Source organism: Notolepis coatsorum, assembly GCF_963971535.1.
Source record: "Notolepis coatsorum genome assembly, chromosome: 10".
In the NCBI taxonomy this organism is placed as follows: Eukaryota; Metazoa; Chordata; class Actinopteri; order Aulopiformes; family Paralepididae; genus Notolepis; species Notolepis coatsorum.
The window spans coordinates 33,394,747-33,421,799 of NC_140174.1; the positions used below are offsets into that span (position 1 = coordinate 33,394,747).

Here is a 27,053-nt window from a genome sequence, read left to right on the forward strand (position 1 = left end):
ATCGCCTAGAATTTAGATGCATTTGAGTGACTCCATTACTTCAAGGCTCACCGCTTGGATAAGGGGTTTTCCTGCAAGGAAACGACGGGCCAGTTGGATTTGGATCCCCGGCATGTTGTAATTGGTGTCTGTCTCACTGCCTTTCCTCAGAGTGTAATGGCAGTGTGCTAACACCAAGGGGAGCAGCTCCCTCTCCGGATGGCACAGGGTCAGTTGAGTTTCGGACACTCCCTCCAATGGAACGCTATAGTCACTGGGGATGAAGTGTCACAGTAAAATGTCAATGGTCATTGGGTACAGGCCCAGCCCACGATCCAAACATAAAAAAACCGGGAGCCCCACCACCACCACAAAAAAAAGAAATAATGATAGACATGTTTTCATTCTCTAGTTCATTGATCTCTTGATACAAGGACCAACACTAGACAACATGTAAATATTCGTTTTTAATCGTATTTTGAGGCTGTCAAAGATTTGTTTATATTGGTAATGTTTGTAAATATTGGAGTAAAACAGACCTCCATTCTCGGGGATCGGGGCTTTAAATGTCTAAATGTCGCTTTTGAACAAAGTCTATGGAATCTATGAATCGTCGAGGGACTGACCTGGAAAAAACGGGGGACTGACCTGTTCACCTGGTGGCCCAGTTTCCTGGCTTCTCTCACCAAGCCGTTGTGAGTCTCTGACAGGAGGTCCACCAGAGTTCGGAGACAGGAGCCCGGTCCGCGTCGACACGGCGTGAGGAACTCCCCAGAGCTGTCCATCGTCACCTCCTGCTCACACAACTGATTCTCCACACCCAGGTCTGCTGCTATGGACACAGGCGGGGAAACGATCAGACATAGACAAGCACACATGTGCATTAACTAACAAACAGACGCACGCGCACCTACAGTGACACATTGATATGCATGTGCTTACAGTTGTTGGCCACCTCCACTCTAAGGCTGTTCCACACTTCGAAGAATCGCGTAACCCTCTCCAGCAGCGTTTTCTTCTGGTATCCTACGGTGACAAGGAAAAAGACAAGTCAGATAGAGACAGGGAGAATGTACCGGTATATATATATAAAAAAAAAAAAAAAAAAAAAAAAAAAGGAATATGACACCAATACATCTTTCCCCCACCCATATTGACACTCAACTTTGTCAATATGGGTCAATATGATTGTAGAACAGTGTTTCTTATCCTGCTAAGCTAGAACGCCTCAACACTGTAGAGCAGTGTTTCTTATCATGCTAAGCTAGAACGCCTCAACACTGTAGAGCAGTGTTTCTTATCATGCTAAACTAGAACACCTCAACACTGTAGAGCAGTGTTTCTTATCATGCTAAGCTAGAACGCCTCAACACTGTAGAACAGTGTTTCTTATCATGCTAAGCTAGAACGCCTCAACACTGTAGAACAGTGTTTCTTATCATGCTAAACTAGAACGCCTCAACACTGTAGAGCAGTGTTTCTTATCATGCTAAGCTAGAACGCCTCAACACTGTAGAGCAGTGTTTCTTATCATGCTAAACTAGAACACCTTAACACTGTAGAGCAGTGTTTCTTATCATGCTAAGCTAGAACGCCTCAACACTGTAGAACAGTGTTTCTTATCATGCTAAGCTAGAACGCCTCAACACTGTAGAACAGTGTTTCTTATCATGCTAAACTAGAACGCCACAACACTGTAGAGCAGTGTTTCTTATCATGCTAAGCTAGAACGCCTCAACACTGTAGAGCATTTTTATTTTTTTTATTATTTTTTAAACACACATAAACAAACATGACAACACACGATAAGATACACAAGCATTAATATACAGTGTATATCCAACGAAATTACCATTTATACCAATGTCTTATACAGGATATACCCCTAATACCTGTTATCTAAAAACCTACACACATATGCTCCAGCTCGAACCCCCCCCTCCCGGACCCCTCTTTGGATAGTACCTCCATTATCCCTCGCTCCTAACCAGACACTACCATTATAAGCTAGCTTTTATTCTCTCCACCACTTCTAACCACATTGACATTTTGGATTCATTGAGACCCAGAATTCTTGCTGTAGATATTTCTTGATAAATCACAGCGAGATATGTAAGAAACCAAACATTCCGGCAAATTTTTTCCGGTTGAAACCAGCGTGATGCGATCAGCTTTTTAGCTACTGTGATACCCGATAAAACCAATCTCTTTAGCTGTGGATTTACTGCAAACTCAAAAACATCATTCAATAGTAATACAGAGGGGTGTACAGGTATATTCCAAGATACGAGTTTTGATAATTGTTGGGTCACATCTTTCCAGAATGTCTTAACTGGTGGGCAGTCCCAATACATGTGCATAAATGTCCCTTCGTCCCCATTTGTACATTGGGAGCATTTGGAGTCTTGTTCAAGACCCATTCTGTTCAGTCTTATAGGAGTCAAGTATGTCCTGTGAATATAGTTAAGATTGATTTGTTGATGGTCCGGGTTCCTTGATGTAAGTCGGACATTTGCCCATGCTCCTTGCCAATCAAAGTCACTTTCCAGGTCTGGAGCAGTGTTTCTTATCATGCTAAGCTAGAACGCCTTAACACTGTTATCTGTGAATTGTATTGTACTGTGAAGCTATGCATCCCCCACCCTGTTCCCCCCCCCCCCCCATGCTGCTTTGACACCCGAATTTACCCTAGGGGATCAATAGAGGATTATCTTATTTTATCTTATCTTATTATTGGCTGATACCAATAACTATTGTAAGAAATATAGTACAAAAGTAGTTACAAAACCTTTAAGACATCTTCTGATGAATAAGCGGCTGATACAGATCGTCTGCCGATGTATTGCTGCATCCCTCGTATTCTAGCCCTAACCCGGGTTATTGTAACGGTAGTTTTATAGGCTACATTCAGTTATAATGACATGATGGAAAACATACCTGCTGGGATCTGATGCATTATCTGTGTGATACTCTGGTGTGTGGTCTCAGCCGCCAGAGGAAACACTCTCAACAGGTCTGACTGTAACGCAGCCAGCTCAGGTAGGTGGTGTAGCTGCCTCACGCACTGCACCTAGCATGAACACACACATAGCAGGTAGGATGTCAGTTCATACGTGGAAATACTATTGGGACAGTGAGCTTGTCCTTTCACATAATAATACATAACAATAATACATAAATAATAAATATGATTTACTCATCTGTGAGTGGAATACTGTATTATGAATGTGATTTTAAAAGATAAATAGAAGTCAAGCTTTTGATTAACTGCACCTACTGGTCTCTATTTTACACGTTCAGCCATAGACTAACCCCCCCCCCCCCCCCCCCAACACACCATTAATCGCTTCAGCCAGTCATTTGTGCCAGTAGCCATCAGGCTCCACAACCGTGGGTATGGACTGCTGCCAATAGTTGGAGAAGTAATGGCTGAAGAACCGGTGAACTGTTAGGACTGTCTGACTCTTAACTACTAAAGACTGCACGGACTCTGGCACAGTGTGCTATTACTATGTATACTATTATCGATAGAGTATACATTGTCTATAGTCAGGGATTAAAGCAAAAAAAATTCTCCTGACTGAACTTTTTTTCTGGCCAAGTCATATTCTTATTTTAACCTCCACTGTATTTTTTTTTTAATAGCGTTAGCGTTTTAAGGGAGCCTACTTGTAGAGCCTACTGTCCTGACTGTGACTATAGACCCTACTGTTGTTGTGCCAGGCAGGGAGGCTGTGTGCTGGAGAGCGTGAATGCAAGTCTTGTGGCTAGCAAGATGGATTGATGGCGAGCTAGCACCCTTTTCCCATTACTTTGAACCATGAACTAAACGGCTTGTTATCATACAAACAAGGGACTAAACACGTTTCGCAATTATGCCACAACAACAATGGACAGTCTCCTCCCCACCGTTTGTATATATTTTTTTACCACCCACTCACCCCCTCCTAATGTACAGTCTCCTCCTCATCATATGTATATATTTACTGTTAGGATCTCTGGGTAACAGTACTGTATATTTGCATATCGCATATGTGACAAATGTAACAGTACTATTACTATATACCTGTAAGGCATGTATGTCCCTATGTCATAAATGTCATGATGTCATGTATGTCATAAATGTCACTATGAATTGAAAATGGGGGACCCTGATGTAAACAAGACAAACGCCTTTCTGTGGTCTGCAGCCCCTTAACAATTGTGTGTATTTAGCTGTACTGTACCAATTCTGCAATCTGTTAATAACAATCAATCAATATTTAACAGATTGCAGAATGGGTACAATACAGTACAGCTCAATACACACAATTGTGATATTTAGATCACACAAACACACTTACACTTTATATTTATTGATAAAGGATTTGCACTACAACTCGTACACCTACTGTGAATTGTACCTAAACTGCACCTCGTCCATTTATGCCTTGCACTATATAGTATTGTATATTAGTACACTGCACAGTATTGTATATTGTATGGTAACTACGTCTACGAACATTGTACATATGTCTAAACTGAACACTGTGACCTCTTTTTTTACTTCTAATCTTTACTATGTTTTTATTTCATACTTATCTTGTCATGCACAGTCTCTGGAGCGCAACAGTAAGAAGCATTTTGTACAAAAGTATTCTGTACCTCTGTATGACAACTATTAAAGAAACTTGTTAAGGGGATGCAGACCGTCTTGTTTACATCAGGGTCCCCCATTTTCAATTCATAGTGACATACATGACATACTACATATAGTAATGTTACATTTGTGACATATGATATGCAAATATACAGTACTGTTACCCAGAGATCTCCCGGACAAATGGGAGAAAGACGTTTATTGAGCTTAAAAACAATTGATAACGCAAATAATGTTCTGATTAACAAAGTAATTCGTTTTGTGGCATTAACGTTACCTATATTTATCAACATTCATACATTTATCAGAAAGCGAGCGGCACAAGCACACACACGAAACAACAACGACAACAACACACGCTTGTCGCGTAAATATAACGTTCTGATTAACAAAGTCATTAGTTTTGTGGCATTCACGTTACATAGATTTATCAATAGCAATAGTAATATATATGTTTCTTTAGACTAGAATAAGTCAAATGAAACTTACGGTCTCGTAAAAGTTGCAGCATGTTGTTGATGAGTCAAGTTTACTCGCGAGTACAGCTAGACGCTAGAGAGGAATGGCGGCGTTTCAGAAACTCAAACGAAAATGGGCGCTTCCCATTGGTGCTGAGCACAGCGGAGGCGGGTGAAAGGGCTGTTAACTCAGAACAATCTCGCATTCTGGTTGGTTGCATTTGCCTGAGAATTTGCAGATTGCTCGCAAATGACTGCATGGTGCGGCCGCGGTAGGGGGAAAAAAGGATATTTGACGCCTCTGGCTCAGGTTAAAATCCGTCACGACTCCGAATCAAATGACGGAATCTCCAAATCAAATGGACGGATATCCGTCCCAAGACGGAACGCTTTAATGCCTGTCTATAGTGCATTGCCATTCTATTATTATTCTATTCTATTATTTTCTTTTTTTGTACCTCCCCTCCCCCTCCCCCTCCCCCATGCTGCTATGACACCCGTAATTCCCCAAGGGGATTAATAAACAAACACTTGACTTGACCTGATGAAACCATGTTGAAACGATGACAATTACAAAAAGAGCTTGAGCTCCCTGTCCCAATATGTTCGCCACTGACTATAATCCTCCAATCAAATCTGACGTATAGGTACCTTCTTGAGAAACAGGGCAAGCAGAGGTACAGAGTTGCGCCCCTGTGCCTGTCCCACCAGCTGAGAGAAGCGTTCCACGGTCAGTGTCTCAGGTAGAGTCCAGAAAGAGGAGTGTTGTGTGGGGCAGTCGGAGGGCAGCGACAGCAGGGGGCCTGGGTCTGCATAGAGCAGCTTCATCAGCGGGCTCCCTCCCAGCTGGTCATCAGCACTGATTCTATCCTGGGCTTCAGACAGCTTTGGCCTAAGACGCTGGGGACAATCACGTTTATAAACATGATGAAGTTTATTAAAGGTAACATATTTTAGCTGCGACCAAGAAAGATTCAAGAGGTTTATTTGTCACATACATACCAGGGCATACAGTGAAATGCGGGTGGCCGCTTTGATTGTGCAATAATACTAAATAATAAAATAGACATACAGGTAATAAAATAGACATGATAAAATAGACATGTTAAAGTCCTGAGATAATGCAATACAATGTTAGCTACGAATTAAGGCGCTGGGTCCTATGTACACTACTATACAATATGCAGTTTTTACTCTATATCCTTATGCTATACTTGCTATTTCTAAAACTATACTATACAAGAACCACAACAGTTCTTTCCTTAAAGTGACCTTTATTTTCCTCGTTCCTTTAAAGTGTCCTTTCCATTGTGTTAAAGTGACCGTTTGTGTGTGAGCGAATGCAGAATGTGTGTTGTGTGTAGGCATGTGCCGGTATGACATTTTGAAGGTATGATAACCTTGGGCAAAAATACCCCGGTTCATGGTATATCACGGTATTCGGTAAAAAAAAAGATAAAGATTCCCATTGAACAAAACGTCTTTTATTACAGTGCACAAATCAGCTTTTCTGTAAGTGTTATTTATGAATGTGTGAAGACTGTATGTATTACACACAGAGGGAACTGTCTGACCACTTTCAAAATAAGTACAGAATAAAAAATACTTCCAAATAAACTTTCATGATTATGAATAGGCCTATGTACTTCAAACTTCAAATTACTTTATTTTCCTTTAGGAACTTCATTTGTGCAGTGGTTAAAAGACAAACATACAGTCACAATACATAGACACTCACCACTATAAAAAAAAAACACCAGCTTTGTTAAAACTACAGTAAAAACACCACTATATAAAAAAACACCAACTACATTAAAACTACAGTTTAAAGCATGATATATTAAAATCCATGTGGAGCAGTTCTATATGTATATAAATAATAAATGTCAAAAGGCCAATACGTTTTTGTTAATGTAATGTAATCTACTTGCACAGATGTATGTTATATAGCCTAGTACTATTCTTACTGGATTAAACATACATTTAAACAATTCATCTTTTGTGGAAGATCAACAATCACCCACGGAACTATGTGTTGGGGATAAGGGTTCCGCACGGACCATATTGTTTGTTACTTTCCTGTCAGCACACTAGCTCAACGTCAACAGAGTTTTTATATACATATTTTTCTTTTCTTTTCTTTTCCAACGTCAACAGAGTTTAACATAAATGTTTAGCGTCGTCTTTCGACATCCCCACCTCAGACTCCTATCCTTCTCATGATTATGAATATGTAACAGAACGTAGGCCAATCTCGCTAACGTTAGCAACTTGATTCACCGGTACTACTAGCTAGCTGGCTAAACTAGCTAACGTTAACTAGCTCCCGTCAAAACATTAGCTGTAATGGATCATACATGACGTGGTGTGCTGTTAGTTATCTGAAAATAATGCTCTATAGACAGGGGGTAATTAACGTGAGCTAACGTTAGCCCTTTGACGAGTGGTTTGCATTGACACTGGACAGTAACGTTAGGTACAGCTGCGTTAGCCTAGCTAACGTTAGCTACATATGTAGCAAGCTATAGACGAAGAACGTTTAATGTGACTGATCGTGAGCTAGAATCCGAATATTCCACCCATAAATACCGAATGTCAAATATAAATAACGCAATGGCCATACCAACCCGTTCGTTTTGACGGGGGCTAGTTAACGTTGGCTAGTTAGCCAGCTACTGACAGTTTGTAAACCAACTGCACCACGCAGAGCGGAGCGGGGGCAGACAGGCAGATTCGCAACATACCGTCGGCGCCTACCGTCTGAACGTAATTTTAAAGATTTTGACACGCAACATTTTCAAACCGCGGTAAACCGCGAAACCGGTTACCGGCACATGCCTAGTTGTGTGTGTGTATGTGTGTGCTCATGTGTACTTGTGTGTGGAGAGTTCAGTGTTCAATGTTCTGATGGCCTGGGGGAAGAAGCTGAGCCTTAGTCTCCCTGTTCTTGCTGCGTATGTGCATAGGCGCTTGCCTAACCGCAGCAGCTTGAACAGGCTGTTGTTGGGGTGGTGGGGGGGCAGCTAGTACAAGTTAGTCTGTCTATCTGTCTGTCTGTGGCTTGTAGATGCTAGAGACATGAAATTTGCCACAATGATAGATATTGTTATGGCAACAGGGATCACCATAAATATCCCACCAATATATGTCAATCGTGTCCTCGCGGTAATTGTGTTTCCCTACCTGCACCACAGGGTTGATTGCAGAGTCACAGACCATCTTCTCCCACTGTTCCCGTCCTTGTCTGGAGAGCAGGTCAGGTATTAAGTGGCGCTGACCTGCATTTAAGAGAGGAATCAAGTAAAATGTTGTTACTCAGAGAAAAGAATAGGCTGAAAATGTATGAAGGTCACTAGGCCGAAACATTAGAACGTTAGTTGACGTGAACGTAATAAATGGGTGGTATTGAAATTTTGATGGGTGATATTGATGCTGAGATCAACTCTGTCCTGAATATCTGTGTGTGTGTGTGCGTGTGTGTGTGTGTGTGTGCTACCTATTTACCTCTGAGTATTAGACTTTGGAACTATAAGACTCAGTGTGCAGTGTGCTACTACGATATATACCATGTATACTATTTTTTTTTTATCCACTTTTTCTCCCATTTTTCTATATTTTCTCCCATCCCAATTTTCGTATCATCCAATTCAACCCTCCCCTGTCACGGACGCTGTTTCTTGCCTCCCACAAGCCGGCTGCAATGTGGACTAAGTCATACATAGCACAAGTCCCCTCCGGTACTTGAGGTAACAGCAGTCGCATCTTTTCACCTGCGCAGCTCGATCTCTCAGTGGCGAGGAGTAACGCGTGGGAGGCTCACGCTGCCCCCGACACTTCCTGATTCTACTGCGCAGGCGCACCAACCGACCTGTAGGAGTCGCTGTCCACAACGCCCGATCCCCACCCATCAGTTTCCCACCCCCTAATACGGCCAATGTGTATTAGTACGGACGACCAGCTAAACTGAAAGCAAATGTGGAACGCTGGGCTCAAACTGACGAGCCCAGCGTCTCCAGCATTTCGTGGCGAGTGCCTTGCCCATACCATGTATACTATTATTATTATTGTTATTCCATTATTATTACTATGTTCTACTCTATTATTATTACTATTTATATCATTATCTACCCCCCCTGCTGGTATGACACCTGAATTCCATTAATAAATGACTTTATTCGACTTTAGCAACCCACAACAGCTAGGATAGCTGATCTGTATCAACTTACATTAATTTGTGCTAAGCTAGACTAGCTTGCAGCCAGATAGCTTTCTACTGAACGCACAGAGTGTTACATTCCCAGACCTGCACAAGGTTGGGAGAGGCAACCCCACATTGACAGTAGGGACAATAGGAGTTTCTGTCCCACACAGGGGATTGATGTGTTATAGCACCATCTGGTGTTCACCTGCAGTTAATGCAGTCGGTGAAGATGCTCGCTGATTGCATTAGAAATATACTGTTGTTACAATTAGGTTATTTATTACAAGTGTTATCTGTTTAGGTTGTTCTTTGTGTTTGTTATTCTTCTCCTGTGTGTTGTATTAGTTCAGTCCTTGTTCCGGTGTTGTTGATTATTGTATTAGTTTTAGTGCCTTCTTCCCCCAGGTGTTTTCCTTTAGTAATCAGTGTTAATTAGTGTCTGTATTTATTGCTTGTGGTTTGTTGGGATCATTGTGGCGTCATTGTCTCCTCGTTTTCCCCGTGTCGTGCCTGCCTTCCCTGTTGATGTCTAGTGAGTTCATGCCTGTCTACCCCTGTAGTTTTTCTTGTTTTCCTTCGTTGTTTTGTTAGTAGTGGTGCCTTTCGGTTGTATTGTATTTTGGATTAGTTAGTAAACACCCTTCTTTAACAGTTTGAGTGCCAGCCATTTAACATTGGAAACCCTGTTGAATGCCAGCACCCACTTCAATGATAGCGTTGTGAACGCATATTCTCTGTCTTAAATTATGGCTATGTGTCTAATCTGCCTGTCGCTTATCAATGACTTGTTTGCAGTCAACATTGTTGAAACGGATTTTTTTTTTTTATCGGTTCATTTTCGTTTTATAGCATTTTGAAAAGCCCTCGTTTTCAAGGAAAATATATAGATTCCGTGATAAACGGCATTTACTGGAATATTCTAGCATACACAAAAACGTTGTCATTTTTCGGCCTATTTATGAATGGTTTTCAAATAAACGCTAGATTATCGATAGTATATGTGTACTTATGCACGCGATATAGGGCTGGGCGATATGGCCTCTAAATGATATCGCAATATGTTTTGGCCATATCACGATACATGATATATATCGCGATATTTTGACATTTCCTCTAAAGCACTTAAAAATGCTTGATTTAACCCTTTGATGCATACAGTCACGCGAATATGATGATTATAATAAGTCCCTGCAAAATATGTTTCCATTATTAAACCATGAAGATGCTTTAAAAAATAATTAAATGAAAATGTACTAAGAGTAGTCTACTGACACACTAATAAAAAAATGTATTTACATCTAAGACAATTTATATAAAAACTATTGGGTGCCTAAGACTTTTGCACAGTACTGTGTTTTCTATCCGCTTTAGCCAAACACACACACATATATATATATATATATATATATATATATATATATATATATATATATATATATATACACACTATATATATATATATATATATACACACTGGAAATAGTAACTACAGATGAGGTACTCAAAAAACTGAGCGCCCTCCAACCAAACAAGGCCACTGGCCATGACAACATCCCCTCCAAATTCCTCAGAGACTCAGCAGCAGCCATCACCCCAGTCATCACACACATAATAAACCTCTCCATAAAACAGGGACACGTCCCCAAGGACTTCAAAATTGCGAGAGTAACACCCCTGCACAAAAAGGGCAGCAAATTAGACCCGGGTAACTACCGCCCTGTTTCTATCCTTACATCCATCTCGAAAGTCATGGAAAAAATAGTATACGAACAGATCGAAAAGTACCTCGCGGAAAAAAATCTAATCTACGAATTCCAATCTGGCTTCAGAACATCCCACTCCACTGACACATGCCTTCTCTACTTGAACGACCACATCAAACAAGAGGTGGACGCGGGCAAATACTGCGGCATGGTCATGCTGGACCTACAAAAGGCCTTCGACACTGTCAATCACACCATTCTGATTGACAAGCTAAAAGCAATTGGTTTTGATAGTTTATCAGTGAGCTGGATACAATCCTACCTGGAGGGGAGGGAACAGATGGTGGAAGTAAACGGTACACTATCCCCCCCCCTCACAGTGAGCTGTGGTGTTCCACAAGGAAGCATACTAGGACCGCTACTATTCCTAATTTATGCAAATGACATGTCGTCAGCTTGTGACTGCAACTTGTTCCTGTTTGCGGACGACTCAGCCCTGCTGGTCTCTGACAAGAACAAGTTACAGGTTGAAAAAGCCCTCAGCTCGGAACTAGGCAAAATCTGCATATGGCTCGCCGACAACAAACTATCATTACACATGGGCAAAACAGAGTCCATTCTCTTCGGTTCAAATAACAAACTCAGCAAGACCGACGGCTTCTCGGTTACAGTGGGTGACAATATTATCACAAGGAAAGATGAAATTACCTACCTGGGTTCCATCCTAGAGGCTAATCTTTCCTGTGACAAAATGGCATCCAATGTAATAAAAAAAGTCAACCAACGAACGCGATTCTTGTACCGGATCTCCTCTCTGGTAAACAAGAATACCCTGAAGACTCTAGCAGGAGCACTCATTCAAGGGTACTACGACTATGCTTGCACCTCATGGTACCAAAGCACCTCAAAGGCACTAAAAAACTAATTACAAACATCTCAAAACAAGCTAGTCAGACTACTACTTGACCTGACTCCTAGAACCCACCTCACCCCTGCCCACTTTGACAACCTAGGATGGCTTAGAGTAGACGACAGAGTACAGCAACTTGCAATGGGCCTGGTCTACAAGATACACTACGCGACCAAGGTACCCATGTACATGTCAAAATACTTCCCAAAGGTCAGTGAATACCACGATCACAACACCAGAGGGAGCTCCACAAATCATGTAAAACCCAGATTCGGATCAAACAAGGGACTAAACACGTTTCGCAATTATGCCACATCAATGTGGAACGCCCTGCCTAAAGCTGTAAAGGAATGTGAATCACTACCCACCTTCAAAAACACTCTCAAAAAACACCTACGTGAGACTGCAATTCGAAACTGGCCCCTACAAATGTCCTAACCTAGTTGTACAGTAAATGACCAAGTAAGGCTTTGTCAATATTCAAATGTACAGTGTAAAATGTGTGTGTGTCCCCTTCCCAACCCCCCCCCCCCCCCCACCTCCAATGTACAGCCCTCACCCAACCCACCCAACCCCACCCCACCCAACCAACCTCCTCCAATGTACAGTTTCTATGCCAAATGTATATACACTCCTTTTCTGGACACTTTTGTATCACAAACAGTACTGTATTTGCAAATCTGATATGTCATAAATGTATAGATGTAGCAGTACTGTCTATCTGTATGTCATGTATGTCATATATGTTATGATGAATTGAAAATGGGGGACCCTGATGTAAACAAGTCGAAAGTCTTTCTCTGGTCTGCATCCCCTTAACAATTGTATGTATTGAGCTGTACTGTACTGTACCCATTCTGCAATCTGTTAATAAACTTTTCAATCAATCAATCAAAACTACTGTGAGAAAATAATAATCACACACAAAGCCTTACAAAGGGATAATAATGGCTTATAGCAGACTTAATGATTTTAGAATATTTCAGATAATGAAATTAAATGTTTATATCATCAACTATCCAGTTAGTATTTATACTGTAACGTTTGGCCACTTTAAATCATTGAATGGAGAGAGAGAGAGAGAGAGAGAGAGAGAGAGAGAGACGCATTTGCGTTTTGAGCGTATAAGCTGCCGTAGGCGATGATGTCACACTCGAATGTAAACACAGGAAGTTGAACACACGGAGATTGAAACTGGATGCAAGAAACGAATAACCAATAAATATGAAGTTATCTTTAAACCTCTGTTGTCAAGCGTCGTCAATATAACCCACCCCCTTTTCTCACAAATGGAACTAGTGTCGTCGAGTCCGCTTTGAGCGCTTCCAGGGTTTGCAGCTAAGAGCTAACGCTAGTTAGCTTAGCCTATTTATGGTTTAACTTAGCAGCTAACGTTAGCCCATTGCATGTCATTGAAGGTCCGCGCTGGTCTGTGTAATGAAATTACAATTGCATGTAATTTAAGGTCCGCGCTGGTCTGTCTATAATGAAATGAGAGGAACGCTCTGCACTAAAGCAAGTCTCATATCAGCCGCGACGTGACAACATATACTCGATGTTCACGATATAGTAATTTACTACATCTTACGTAGAACAAGCCGCGATACATCGAGTATACTCGATATATCGCCCAGCCCTAACGCGATAGAGGCGGGCTGAAAAATATATTCTCTCATTTCCTCATCAGCGATCACAGCCACACACACACGCATAGGGCAAAAGCTTATATCTCCGTGAAAACAGGTCTGATTATCCTAAGACTGGTAAAATAAATTCCTTACCTGAGATCAGATGTTATCCAAAAAGATTATTCCAATTCCTGATCGCCATTCCAAATATCGATCACATAATCCACGCTGTTCTGATGGCCGGCGATCACTTGGTCTCTTCAGATGCCTCGACGGAAAAGTAAAATGAGGAAACTGACCACTCCCCCTGCATCAGTGTAAAGTAATGGGGTGCAGGGAGAGACGATAGGGGGCGGTATCTTCCCAATTGAGCTCAGAGAGACTCTGCAGCACTAACCCGAGGCTCGATTGATGAAATATGAATTAAAATCGCCAATAAAAAAGAAAACGGCAAACAGACGCTATATAGCGTCGGGGGCACTCAAAGGTTGGCATGAACTAACGACAAAAAGCGTCCGTGGCAACCAAAGTGTTAAGCATCACCCCACGTCTCTGCCTCCGTTCCTTCTCTCTTGTCTGCATATTGTGTTCTCACCTTCATCATCACCCCCAACCCTAACACAGAGGAAATTAGAAATTGGTATGTACTGTATCTTCTTGTCTGACTCCAGAGAAGACAGTAAGCTCATTTCCCATAATGTTGGTGTGTTCTTTTAAAATACGGTTATGTAAATCACTCTGGATAGGATATTCTCTAAATTCCCCCAAAATGTAAATGTAGTTGAAAGATAACACCATCACCGGCAGAAAACTCCATGCAGGTATTTAGAATCAGATGAATGATAACAGCGGCGTCGTCCATATTCTGATTCAAGGAACAACCCAACACTTCCAAGTCCTTCTCGAGATGCCTCCATAGGAAGTCCATAACATCACGTGGATCGGGACGGATCATCTCACTGATTCCCTGTACAACACAAAGACCAAAAGGGTAAACTCGCCAATTTTCTTTTTTTCTGTTTACCCACCTTTTATTGAAAGTGAAAGTTTACCCAACATCATAAACTGATATTATATAAATGATTCATGAATGAGATTATAATAGTAGTATCAAATTGATGCAAGTAACATGTTCAAGTTAAAGGTAATGCTGTCAAACAGCAACCTCTAGGCAAATGAGCCTCTCTTGGTAGTGCACTTTGTTTACATTTCTTTGTTTTGGTTTGATGGGTGGATTGAATTTGAGTGGGTATACACTCTCACGCTCCAAGTGTGGCCAGTAATACAAATACCCACTAAAATTCAACCGCACATCTAACCAAAACAAAGAAATGTAAACAAAGTGCAGTACCAAGTGGGGCTCACTTGCCTAGAGGTCGCTATTTGACGGCATTACAGATTCTACCTTTAAGATATGGCCAGTTTGATGAAACAAAAAATACTAATAAAAAAATAAACATGTATATACTTGTATACTGTGTATATATATATTAGGGCTGTCCCCGACTAAGGATTTGGATAGTCGACTATGATTGGCCAATATTTGCCGTTAGTCGACTATTAGTCGACTATAACATATATATTTTTTTTTAAGTATAATATATATATATATTTTTTTATCATTCCATTTGGGCTGTGGGGGGTGCTTAATGTCTGAAGGAGCCAACTGAAGGCTTCTTGTCCTCTGCAAAAGCATGCAATTGGTCCACTGATGGATACATCTTGATATTTGTCTAGTCTAGTGTGTTCATTAGATGGGTGAAATTCTCTTTCAGTGCCTCTGTGCCTGTTTTCTTAGGCAGTTAGCCTCTGGTATGCGTGCCATTAGCGTTAGCCATGCTTCTAGGCCTCTTTTCTTTTGGAAAGAATGATATATATATATTTCTTTTTTTTATAAATTTTTATTTTATTTTAATTTAAATTTTTTGTATTCGACTAAGAGGTTGACAGTCGACTATGGCTCCTTTCGACCGATTAGTCGACTATTCGACTAATAGGGGTAAGCCCTAATATATATATATATATATATATATATATATATATATATATATATATATATATATATATATATATATATATATATATATATATATATATTGTGGCAGATCTCACCCCCCCCTCTCATAGATATGTGAAGGATGGGAGATATTATTGCTGTTACAAAGGGTCAGATTAAACCGAATATATGTATTTATTGATTGATATATATTGCATAATATTTGTATATCGTTTGATATCCCTTGTGAATTCTTTGTACATATACACGGAATATCCCTTTAACCTAGTAGCCTACAGACCATAATATTTCGTTCTCTTATTGGATAGCGTTCCACCAGCGCCAGTGTCTTACCCCCAGAGTCGAGTTCAAAGCTACCGTCAGGACATGTCTGTACATGCCCGGTTCTGCCCAGGACTACGAGACAGAGGTGGGGCTGGTACTAGTTTGTTCGCCCAACATATAAATATGGCGCAGGTGAATACAGAAGTAGTTCAGTCCGCAGTCCGTTCAGTTCAGTCTTAGTAACAAGTGAAGCCTCACCCACTATGCAACGTGCGGTGAAGTAGGGCTCGTATTGCCCCAAGATAGAGTCTTGTTTATCCTAATACGTTTGTTCAACGTATCGTTCGCTCCTTACTAGTAAAAGCCTTCATCATGAGTCAAAGACCAAGTGAAGTGAGCAATTGTGTGTCTAAATAGAGCACTTATAGCCGCGTGCAAATAGGATAGTGGAGTATCAGAGCTTGGTTGAGTAACGTCAAGTTCAACTTGGTTGGTGTGGAGTACCGCGCACCGGAGGATCTGCACCGGTGAATGCGGAGCCCCTTTCCGGCTGGAGTATTATTATTATTGCTTTGTACCAGGCTGGTGGAGAGGATAAGAATCGTCTACACCCACTGCTGTGGGATCTACCGTGAGGACCATCATTCGAGCCCGTCTCTATTGGAGAGGCTGACCGGCTTCCACCTGTGCTGCGCGCATACTGGGATTACAGCGGCTGCCTTTCGTCCGCTGATACAGGGAGTAATACCGCCTCCCCGAGCAAGAGCTTATTGAGTCCCCGTGGAACCAGACTTTGCATTAGAGCATTGCCTCCCCCTGCTGGCTTACAACCGGTGGGAACCCTCTACCAGTATCCCCTGCTACCTTACCAGAGTACAATAGATATAATTCCTAATATTCAGGTTGTATTCTTATTTCATGCGTAACCAGAGAATGGACATTCATTATTGATTTGCCTACGCACATTCCTTTGCCTTATACGCGCATTCAAGTAAAGTATATTATGTATTCTTGCTGCTAATAAATACTTAAAGACAACTTTGTGTAGACCCGATTCATTGTGGGGAAGTGTTCTCATCATATACTCGTGTACGGTATGGCCAGTATAATGTACATAAGACGGTAGTGGTTTAATGATACCATACTTGATTAATACAGTCAGGGAATTGTACCCCTCAGTTACAATTGGTCCTTCGAGCCGGAGATAAGAATTAGCGTAATATTAATATAATATTAATATTAACATGGCCGATGATGAACACTCCACAAACGGTTCTCCTAAGCTAGATCGCCCGCAGCGCAGACGGCAGCCACCTCCCTATCTAGAGGCATACACTGTCAGTCCAATACCTAGCTTTAAAGGGAAGTTAAATACGGATAAAGTAACTAAAGCGGATAGTAAAATTATGTCCAACCCTACCGACCAGGCTACCCCGCCAGTAGAGACACTAGTGGGTTCTAACGTAATTGACCAAGCTCACGGGGGGGACCAGGAGGGACATGACATGACTTTACCCCCAGACAACGCCAACGGGACAGTCCCCGGAGAGCTCCAGGATAAAGAAAGCGCTCCAGGGACGGAACCCGACCCACTACCAGAAGAGAAGCGCGCCCAGGAGACGGGCCTCGGGGCGCGCCCGGAGAACAGATCTCCAACGAGTACTGCCGGGAGCCGATCGCCTCGACCGGCGTCTTCCCCCAGCGAGGCGGACAAGATGCTGGCGCAGGCACTCATCGCCACCCTGGCAGCCTCCACCGAACGCAATCGACTTCAAGCGCAACAGACGCGCGAGCGCGAACATTTTGCAGCCGAGCGAGAGCGCTTCCAGGCGCAACAAAGGAGTGAAGACGACCGCATAAGACTGGAGACCAGACGCCTCCAGACAGAAGAGAACATTGAGAGAAGCCGCGCCGATGCGCAGCACGCCGCAGCCAATGCGCAGCGCGACGCCGCCAATGCCCAGCGCGAAGCAGCGCGCGACGCCGCCCATGCCCAGCGCGAGACAGAGCGCGACCAGCTGCAGGCGCAGCTGATGGACAAATTGATTACCATGGCGACACCCCCTCACTCCGCACGGAGCTCCCGGAGATCGTCACGACAAGGGTCTAGGACACATTCCCCTACCCGACCAAGCGACCCGGGACCCCGCCAACAGGAGGATCCTGTCCACGTCTCCTAACCCCCTCCCCGGCCGGTCCATACGAGACCCAGCAACCGGGAAGAACCGGACCACGCCGAGAGACTGAACAGAAGACTCCAGGTCCTAGCAGAGGGAGAGGAGGAGGAAGAGGAGGAATGTCAAGCCGACCAGCAGCAACGTACGCTGGACCAGGAGGCCCAGTACAGCCCCGACCAGCAGCAACGTACTCTGGACCAGAAGGCCCAGTACAGCCCAGAAGTCAGCCCCGAGGCCCTGCGCTACAAACCCCCGACTCAACTCACGGGTGAGTTTGACGCACCGCCAGCCCCGAGGAACAGCACCTGGGTACCCGGCCCTTGGTACCCACCAAGTACCAGCCCAAGACAACACGTAAGAGGAGACTCGCCTAGGAGGCCTCTCCCCCAACGCTCACCGATGTGCCAGTCATCCATGGCATCGTACCTTGGCACACCGACGTTCCCGGACTTCACACACGAGAACAGAGCACAGTACACAGAGCTACGAATGTGCCTAGAGACTATGCTGTCCGACGTACCAGATGAACCGTACAAGTATGCTATCCTACTCAAGCACCTGAAGGTGCCCAGAGCGCACAATATAGCGCTGGCATATTCCAGCTCTACTACCCCATACACCGCGGCTCTAGTAGCCCTCGACCAACGTTATGGACGCATATGGGACTACGTGATACAGGAGATAAGAGACATTGACCGTCTCCCCCCAGCCAGAGACAACAGAGCATTAGATGACCTCGCTATCAAGGTACAGTCCCTGGTAGGGATGCTGGGGTCCCAAAAGGAAAAAGGGATCTATGAACTGTACGCTAACTCTAATGTAGAGAGGATACTAGAGAAGCTCCCTCCCGCCCGACAAGAGCGCTTTCGGCGGCAGAGAGACCACCGCGACCCCAACGGTCCAGAGGCATCCCTCCTAGACCTATCTGAATTCCTCGCCAGGGAGGTCAGTAGCCTACGACTCGACACGTTCGTATGGAGTGGACCAAGCCCAAGACTCGGACCTCTGGGATCAACAGATAACCGCCGGTTGGTGACCGTTATGCACCAAGCCGAATCAGTACCGCAGCACAAGAACCACCACACCCCATCGACGAAAGAGGACCAGTGGAAGATTGAGTGCCAGTACTGTGAGGGAGAACATCGGCTGTACCAATGCGACACTTTCGGGAAGCTGACCACGGACGAGGTGAGTCAGTGGATCAAGGACCACGCCGCTGCTTCCGCTGCGCGCGCAGCCACCTAGCAGCTGAGTGCCGCTTGAAGAAGAAGTGCAGCAGGTGCGGTGGCACCCACTTGGAGGTCCTGCATGACATCAACAGGCGTCAGCCAGGACAACAGAGTGGGCCCGTCGCGGTAATGTACCATGCCGAGGCGGTGGCACCAGCACCAAAGTTCCACCAGACCGCTCCCTGGTGTCCCGACTGCTACAGCAGACACTGGGAGTCACGGTGCGACTCGCACCATATAGATTCTGTGTCACCACAGACAGGTGACAACCCCCCCGAGACAGGAGTGCTCCACATAGACCCCAAGCAGAGCGGGACCCCCCGAGTGCTCCTCAAAGTGGTCAGAGTGCTCCTGAGCTACGAGGACAAGGTCCTGGACACTTACGCCGTCCTGGACGATGGGTCTGAAAAGACTCTCCTCCTCGCTTCCGCAGCAGCCCAGTTGGGCCTGCGGGGTGTCAAAGATACCATGACCATACGCACCATCAGAAGGGACCAGAAGACCATAAAAGGTGAAAGGGTCTCCTTCAAGATAGCAGCGGTGGACCAGCCCGAGAAGCAGTATAGTATAACCAACGTCTTCACCAGCCACGACATAGGCCTGTCTCAGTACACCTACCCCATCCCACAGCTGATGGCTAAATATGTGCACCTACGTCAACTACCTATACCGCTTATCGACGGCGCCACACCGACCCTGCTCATCGGCTCCAACCACGCGGACCTCATTCTCCCAATTGAGGCGGCCCACATCGGACCCAAAGGATGCCCAGTCGCGGTTCAGACCCGACTGGGATGGACGCTCCAGGGCCCCCTCTACGGACTTGACAGTCAACCCACGTCTACACGCTGCCTACACACAAAGGCGAGCGACACCGGCCACTCCCTCGTACAGCAGAGGCTATTGACATTAAGCGAGAGGCCCGTGAGAGAACCGTGGGCACCAGAGGGAGTTCGGAACTCCACCCCCCTCAGCTGCGCTTCAGACGTAGCTGACCTCGAACCCAGCACCCCAAGCGACTCCTTGACGGGGCGGCCGGGACCGGCCCCTCCTCAGACGGGGTACAGAGCAAACAAGAGAAACAGACGGAGGAGGAGGCACAGCCAAGCACAGATCAAAGCAGTCTCAGGCCCGCTTCCTCCTAAGCCCCCCTTCATCCCGTCCAGTCGTCATGACCATAGACCAGTCACTACCCCGAGCTGCGTGGCCGGCCGGCCGCGTAAGCAAAGTGACCACTGGTGCCGACGGAAAGGTCAGAGTGGCAGAATTGCTCGTCCAAGGGCGGACCTACAACCGACCCGTGGCGAGGCTGATAGAGTCGCCAAGGCTCCCCGACTCGCTTAATGACGACCATGACCACTGACTTTGTGAACTGCCTACCCTCACAACGGACATTGAGTAGTGGACAGTGCGGTTAATCTGTCTCTGCTTAGCTAATTAGGTGGGACTAATTAGGAGGCGGCTGTTACAAAGGGTCAGATTAAACCGAATATATGTATTTATTGATTGATATATATTGCATAATATTTGTATATCGTTTGATATCCCTTGTGTATTCTTTGTACATATACACGGAATATCCCTTTAACCTAGTAGCCTACAGACCATAATATTTCGTTCTCTTATTGGATAGCGTTCCACCAGCGCCAGTGTCTTACCCCCAGAGTCGAGTTCAAAGCTACCGTCAGGACATGTCTGTACATGCCCGGTTCTGCCCAGGACTACGAGACAGAGGTGGGGCTGGTACTAGTTTGTTCGCCCAACATATAAATATGGCGCAGGTGAATACAGAAGTAGTTCAGTCCGCAGTCCGTTCAGTTCAGTCTTAGTAACAAGTGAAGCCTCACCCACTATGCAACGTGCGGTGAAGTAGGGCTCGTATTGCCCCAAGATAGAGTCTTGTTTATCCTAATACGTTTGTTCAACGTATCGTTCGCTCCTTACTAGTAAAAGCCTTCATCACGAGTCAAAGACCAAGTGAAGTGAGCAATTGTGTGTCTAAATAGAGCACTTATAGCCGCGTGCGAATAGGATAGTGGAGTATCAGAGCTTGGTTGAGTAACGTCAAGTTCAACTTGGTTGGTGTGGAGTACCGCGCACCGGAGGATCTGCACCGGTGAATGCGGAGCCCCTTTCCGGCTGGAGTATTATTATTATTGCTTTGTACCAGGCTGGTGGAGAGGATAAGAATCGTCTACACCCACTGCTGTGGGATCTACCGTGAGGACCATCATTCGAGCCCGTCTCTATTGGAGAGGCTGACCGGCTTCCACCTGTGCTGCGCGCATACTGGGATTACAGCGGCTGCCTTTCGTCCGCTGATACAGGGAGTAATACCGCCTCCCCGAGCAAGAGCTTATTGAGTCCCCGTGGAACCAGACTTTGCATTAGAGCATTGCCTCCCCCTGCTGGCTTACAACCGGTGGGAACCCTCTACCAGTATCCCCTGCTACCTTACCAGAGTACAATAGATATAATTCCTAATATTCAGGTTGTATTCTTATTTCATGCGTAACCAGAGAATGGACATTCATTATTGATTTGCCTACGCACATTCCTTTGCCTTATAAGCGCATTCAAGTAAAGTATATTATGTATTCTTGCTGCTAATAAATACTTAAAGACAACTTTGTGTAGAACCGATTCATTGTGGGGAAGTGTTCTCATCATATACTCGTGTACGGTATGGCCAGTATAATGTACATAAGACGGTAGTGGTTTAATGATACCATACTTGATTAATACAGTCAGGGAATTGTACCCCTCAGTTACAATTGCCATGGAAGGAGTAGAGACAATTAGGTAGCTGATTAGTATTAGCTGAGAATACACCTGCGCATCATTAGTTCACACACATCTTACGTGCACACACCCCAGACACACACACTACAAAGCCACTAGGTTAGTCAGGAGTAAGTTGAGCAGAGGTGAGGTTGGAGTTGTTGTATTGAGGGAGATTGAGTTATTCGGAGTTGTGTAAGGTGAGATGTAGTGAGAGGAGAGGTGAAGGCGAATAGGTATTCATTGTGTATGGACCCTGGACTGGCTGAGAAACCCCCTTGTGTACTAACCCTGGACCGGACGACTACCTGAGTATTGAACAATCCCTTTTTCTGTCGGCGAGCCTGTTTTGTGTTTTTGACCATCGGACTGTATTACGACCATTATCTTGCCTATCAAACTGGATTCTGCCTTAACTCATTCAGCACCAGGGGGCGTTGTCCACCTTCTGGCTAGAACGCCATCGCTTTAACCAATGGGGAGACTGCGAAATTTGCAAGTGCTTAAAATATATCTTATATTATAGCTATGGGTCTAATAACACTTGTCGATTGTCAGTGAGTTGCTTCTGGTCAACATGCAAAAAACAGATTGTTTTTTCATCCGTACATTTCCGTTTTATACCGTTTTGAATATGAGTATAGTTTTGGTGATTCTTCGTAATCCCAGGAAAAGACGCGATAATAGCGTTTTAAACGCAAAAAAACTATCCAATTATCTGATCGCCATTCCAAATACTGCTCGTGGAGGTCCGTCCCACGTTGTCCGGCATTGCATATGAAGGGGGGGGGGGGCCAGCATCGCAGATGTATCGTTGTAAACGCTCGTCCTGCCAGAGTATTTAAACCCCACCCGCACGACTCAGATCGTTCTAATGGAGTGCAGTACCGTCTGGAAGGCGTAGGCGGCGCTATTTGCCCTTTTGCGAGCTCAGACCCATTCCCAATGATAACATCAGGCTGGATGGATGAAAAATGAATGGATATAGCTAATAAAAGAAATAACGATTAAAACCCGACTTTTCTCGTGATTGGCACTGAACTGTTGGGCGGCTATATCTTTAAAGGCAGCCCAAGAGTGCTTCCGCGTTTCTCTGATTGGCCACGTGACACGCCCCGCGGCAGAGGCAGAGCGGAGCGGCAGAGGCGCATAGGTTGCCAAGGCATTATGCATCCGTAATCCCCCCTGTTTTGCCATCGACGATTAGCTCAACTCGTTCCTCAGCTTGCTGTGGACCCTGCGGTCAGTTTGTGACAAGTTCAAATCACTTCAATTTTTTTATGTTTTTTTTTACGTTTAATTAATTTATCATCTCTCTATATAAACGTTTTTTCGCCGGTTAAGTTTAGGCATTCTTTCGGAGTTGGTTAAGGTTAGAGTTTGTCTTAGAGCATGGCAATAGAATGCCTGTCTTTCTTTCGCTGGTTAAGTTTAGGCATTCTTTCGGAGTTGGTTAAGGTTAGAGTTTGTCTTAGAGCATGGCAATAGAATGCCTGTCTTTCTTTCGCTGGTTAAGTTTAGGCATTCTTTCGGAGTTGGTTAAGGTTAGGGTTAAGTTTAGGCATTCTTTCGGAGTTGGTTAAGGTTAGGGTTAAGTTTAGGCATTCTTTCGGAGTTGGTTAAGGTTAGAGTTTGTCGCAGAGCATGGCAATAGAATGCCTGTCTTTCTTTCGCCGGAGCAGCAGCCTATTTCCGCTCTGCCGCGGTCACATGGGCGTCGTGGCCAATCAGAGAAACGCGGAAGCACTCTTGGGCTGCCTTTAATATAGACACGGTTGGGCGAGTTAACCCGACTTTTCTCGTGACTGGCGCAGAATGAGTTAATTCAATAAATATTTGTATTGATTGATATTGCTCGTGTGGACATTCGAATTTGTTTGTATTTGAACCGTGGCGAGTCTGGACCCCACCAGACTTGTCACAATATATACATATATATAATATTATGGTTACTATGACCATTTACTTTTTATTTTACCATTACATCACACATATTTCCATAACACACAACACAATGTTTCGTGTTTTATCCATTCCGACTATTGTATTCTTGACGGGAGATGGAGGCGAGAGCTCACCAGGGGGTTTCTTTCGGCGCCCTGAAGAAGGGCGAGATGTGTGAGCAGACGCAGGATGCAGGACTGAGCTTGTGTCATCTGTCTCTCTGGGACGTCTGACCGCCGACCAGCCTCCCCTAATATGTGCCCCGTTCGAGTTTGATCTCCAACCCTGCGTACACGTCATGAATACACATAGGAATACACACACAGCTGAGGGGAAGGGGAAAAAACATAAAAATATTTGGACTGGAATACTAATATTTAGGGCTGCTCGATTATGGCAAAATTCATAATCACGATTATTTTGGTCAATATTGAGCTCACGATTATTTGACACGATTACTCGTTGACTTTGGAAACATCATTGAAAAAAAAAAAAAAAAACATTTCTACTATAATCTCCATTATCTTGTTTTCATAATCAATGGAAGCCAGAATTATGTAGTCCAAAGCCGTACTGTAATTGAAAATAGAATTAAATGAATCGCCCAGCCCCACTAATATTACATAGCCCTTATAATAGATTTACAGTACATCATTTATAGTTTAATCTTCCATACCGTTGTTCTGCGCGTGTAAATCCAACTACTGGGGAATGCTTTTGCCCACCGACAGGAGCACCACAGTCTAGGCATCTAGATATCACCACTGGTCTACCACACTATGAGAGAACAGACAAGCACACATGAGCGTGAGACCTTTAACACATTACATTGTTTTGTTGTTTCGTGATCAAATGTTTATGTATGACGTTCGAAAAACTCACCTCCCCAACTAAGCAGAGATGGCCGTTTGCACAAACTGCAAATAATAAAAGCAGATGTATTTGAAATACATTTGAAAGAAGTAAAAAGTATTTACTATTTATATATCAAAATGAATATTCTGCCAAGGCTGTTGTATCTCTTCCTCTCACTACCAGTCAAGGTCCCCGGCTCCCAATTCATAGCATGGGACAAACAGATCTCTAGGTTCATATGGGCAGGGGGCAGACCTATGGTGAAATTCAAAACATTGCAAATTGAAAAAGAGGGAGGAGGCCTGACACTACCTAATCTAAAGGAATACTACTATGCAGCCCAGCTGAGATATGCCGTTTACTGGTGCTCAAGAGCATACAAGGCCAGGTGGAAGGACATAGAGACACACCTAGGACGTGTCCAAGCTCAGGCCAGATTGGGGGGGAAAGAACACACAACAAAACAGGGAAATAATTCAATAGTGGACCACACACTGATAGTTTGGAATGAGGTGGTCAGGAAATACAAATCAAAAGAAGACAGTAGACTTCTGATTTGGCCTTCCCAGACCTGAGGCTTTAGCCCGGGAACACTGGACGCCACTTTTGACGGGTGGAGAGATAGAGGTATAACAGCCACTTTATGTACACTTTTAGAGAACCATAACTTCATGTCTTTTGAGCAATTTAAGAGAAAATTTGACTTGGGAAATGACAATTTGTTTAGATATCTACAGCTGCGACACTTCTATGATACAGAAGTCAAGAATAGGATATCAGTAGGTGGTAACGGGGTGGTGGGAATGATGGAAATGGCGTATACGCGAACTCCAGTGAAAATAGTATCGGAAATGTACAAAAGTTTACAAGCTCGCAACAACTGTGATTCATATAATGTGAAGAAGAAATGGGAAAGTGAACTGAGTATAATCTTGACGGAGGATGATTGGCATTCTATGTGAGACACAACACTCATCCACTAGCTCTAGAGGATGGAGAGAATTCGGTTGGAAAAATTTGATATATCGTATATATATCGTATATATCGTCTAATACGGACTCACTGTGCCTATATTATAATGTTTGATTCAAAACACTCACAATACTCCTGCAGATTCCGCTCTCTATGCAGCCACTGCCGAACTTCACTTGTGTGGTCATCCGGCATGGTAGGCAGGAAGAAGCCCTGGGAGGAGAGATGACATTGATTTAATATCTCATTTCTATACATAAAGTACAAAGTAGCAGTAAAGTCTAAAGATGACATTGATTTAATATCTCATTTCTATACATAAAGTACAAAGTAGCAGTAAAGTTTAAAGATGCACTAAGATTATACATTTTCAATAATCATATTTTACAATAGATTTAAAATCTTCAATAATAATATAACAAAGGGCGCCAGGGTGGCGCACCACGTAACACACTTCAGTGCAACGCGGCCGTCCCGGGTGCGTGAACATTTAAGGCAACCAACTTGTGTTAAGCTTTTCTCTGATTGGCCACGACAGCCCGCCCCCTTTTGCCGCGAGCGCGGCAGAGGTCCCTGCGAGCGGCAGAGGTCTCGTCACTGTACATCAGTGCCTTTTGCCGCGAGAGCGGCAGAGGTCCCTGCGAGCGGCAGAGGAGCGGCAGAGGTCTTGTCACTGTACATCAGGTCTCGTCACTGTACATTGTAATGTTATATAATGTATAATGTTATTTCGCGTTTGTAACGTCATAAAACAACTACCAGATTCACGCGTCACTGTACATCAGTGGAGGCTGCTGACTGATTAACTAGAAACTATAATGTATAATGTTATTTCCCGTTTGTAACGTCATAAAACAACTACCAGATTCACGCGTCACTGTACATCAGTGGAGGCTGCTGACTGATTAACTAGAAACTGTATGCTGTAACGTTATGTTATTTCGCGTTTTTAACGTCATAAACCAACTACCAGATTCACTCGTCACTGTACATCAGTGGAGGCTGCTGACTGATTAACTAGAAACTGCACATTGAGGGGGTTTGAATCACGCTACATCAGTGGAGGCTGCTGACCAGATTTTTAGGTGAAGCACAAATTATTATATTATAGTTCAAGTTTCTTTAATAGTTGTCATACAGAAGTACAGAAAACTTTTATACAAAATGCTTCTTACTGTTACGCTCCAGAGACTGTGCTAGACAAGATAAGTATGAAATAAAATAAAGTAGCATGTAAAAAGAAGTAAAAATAGAGGTCACAGTGTTCAGTATAGACATATGTACAATGTTCGATG

General features: G+C 44.0%; 1 protein-coding gene across 1 annotated transcript in view; it reads right to left on the bottom strand.

The window, feature by feature from the left end:
• The window catches only part of rnf213b (ring finger protein 213b), a 121,419-nt gene that overhangs the window by 14,393 nt on the left and 79,973 nt on the right, over positions 1 to 27,053 (bottom strand). Inside the window, exons 45-55 of the mRNA XM_084323284.1 lie at positions 25,887 to 25,971; positions 24,813 to 24,847; positions 24,607 to 24,707; positions 24,065 to 24,215; positions 14,320 to 14,485; positions 8,260 to 8,354; positions 5,728 to 5,976; positions 2,917 to 3,049; positions 922 to 1,005; positions 628 to 811; positions 52 to 253 (exon numbers count right to left, since the gene is read on the bottom strand). Coding sequence (XP_084179410.1) covers positions 52 to 253; positions 628 to 811; positions 922 to 1,005; positions 2,917 to 3,049; positions 5,728 to 5,976; positions 8,260 to 8,354; positions 14,320 to 14,485; positions 24,065 to 24,215; positions 24,607 to 24,707; positions 24,813 to 24,847; positions 25,887 to 25,971 — 1,485 coding nt within the window. The remainder of the gene's footprint in view (positions 1 to 51; positions 254 to 627; positions 812 to 921; positions 1,006 to 2,916; positions 3,050 to 5,727; positions 5,977 to 8,259; positions 8,355 to 14,319; positions 14,486 to 24,064; positions 24,216 to 24,606; positions 24,708 to 24,812; positions 24,848 to 25,886; positions 25,972 to 27,053) is intronic.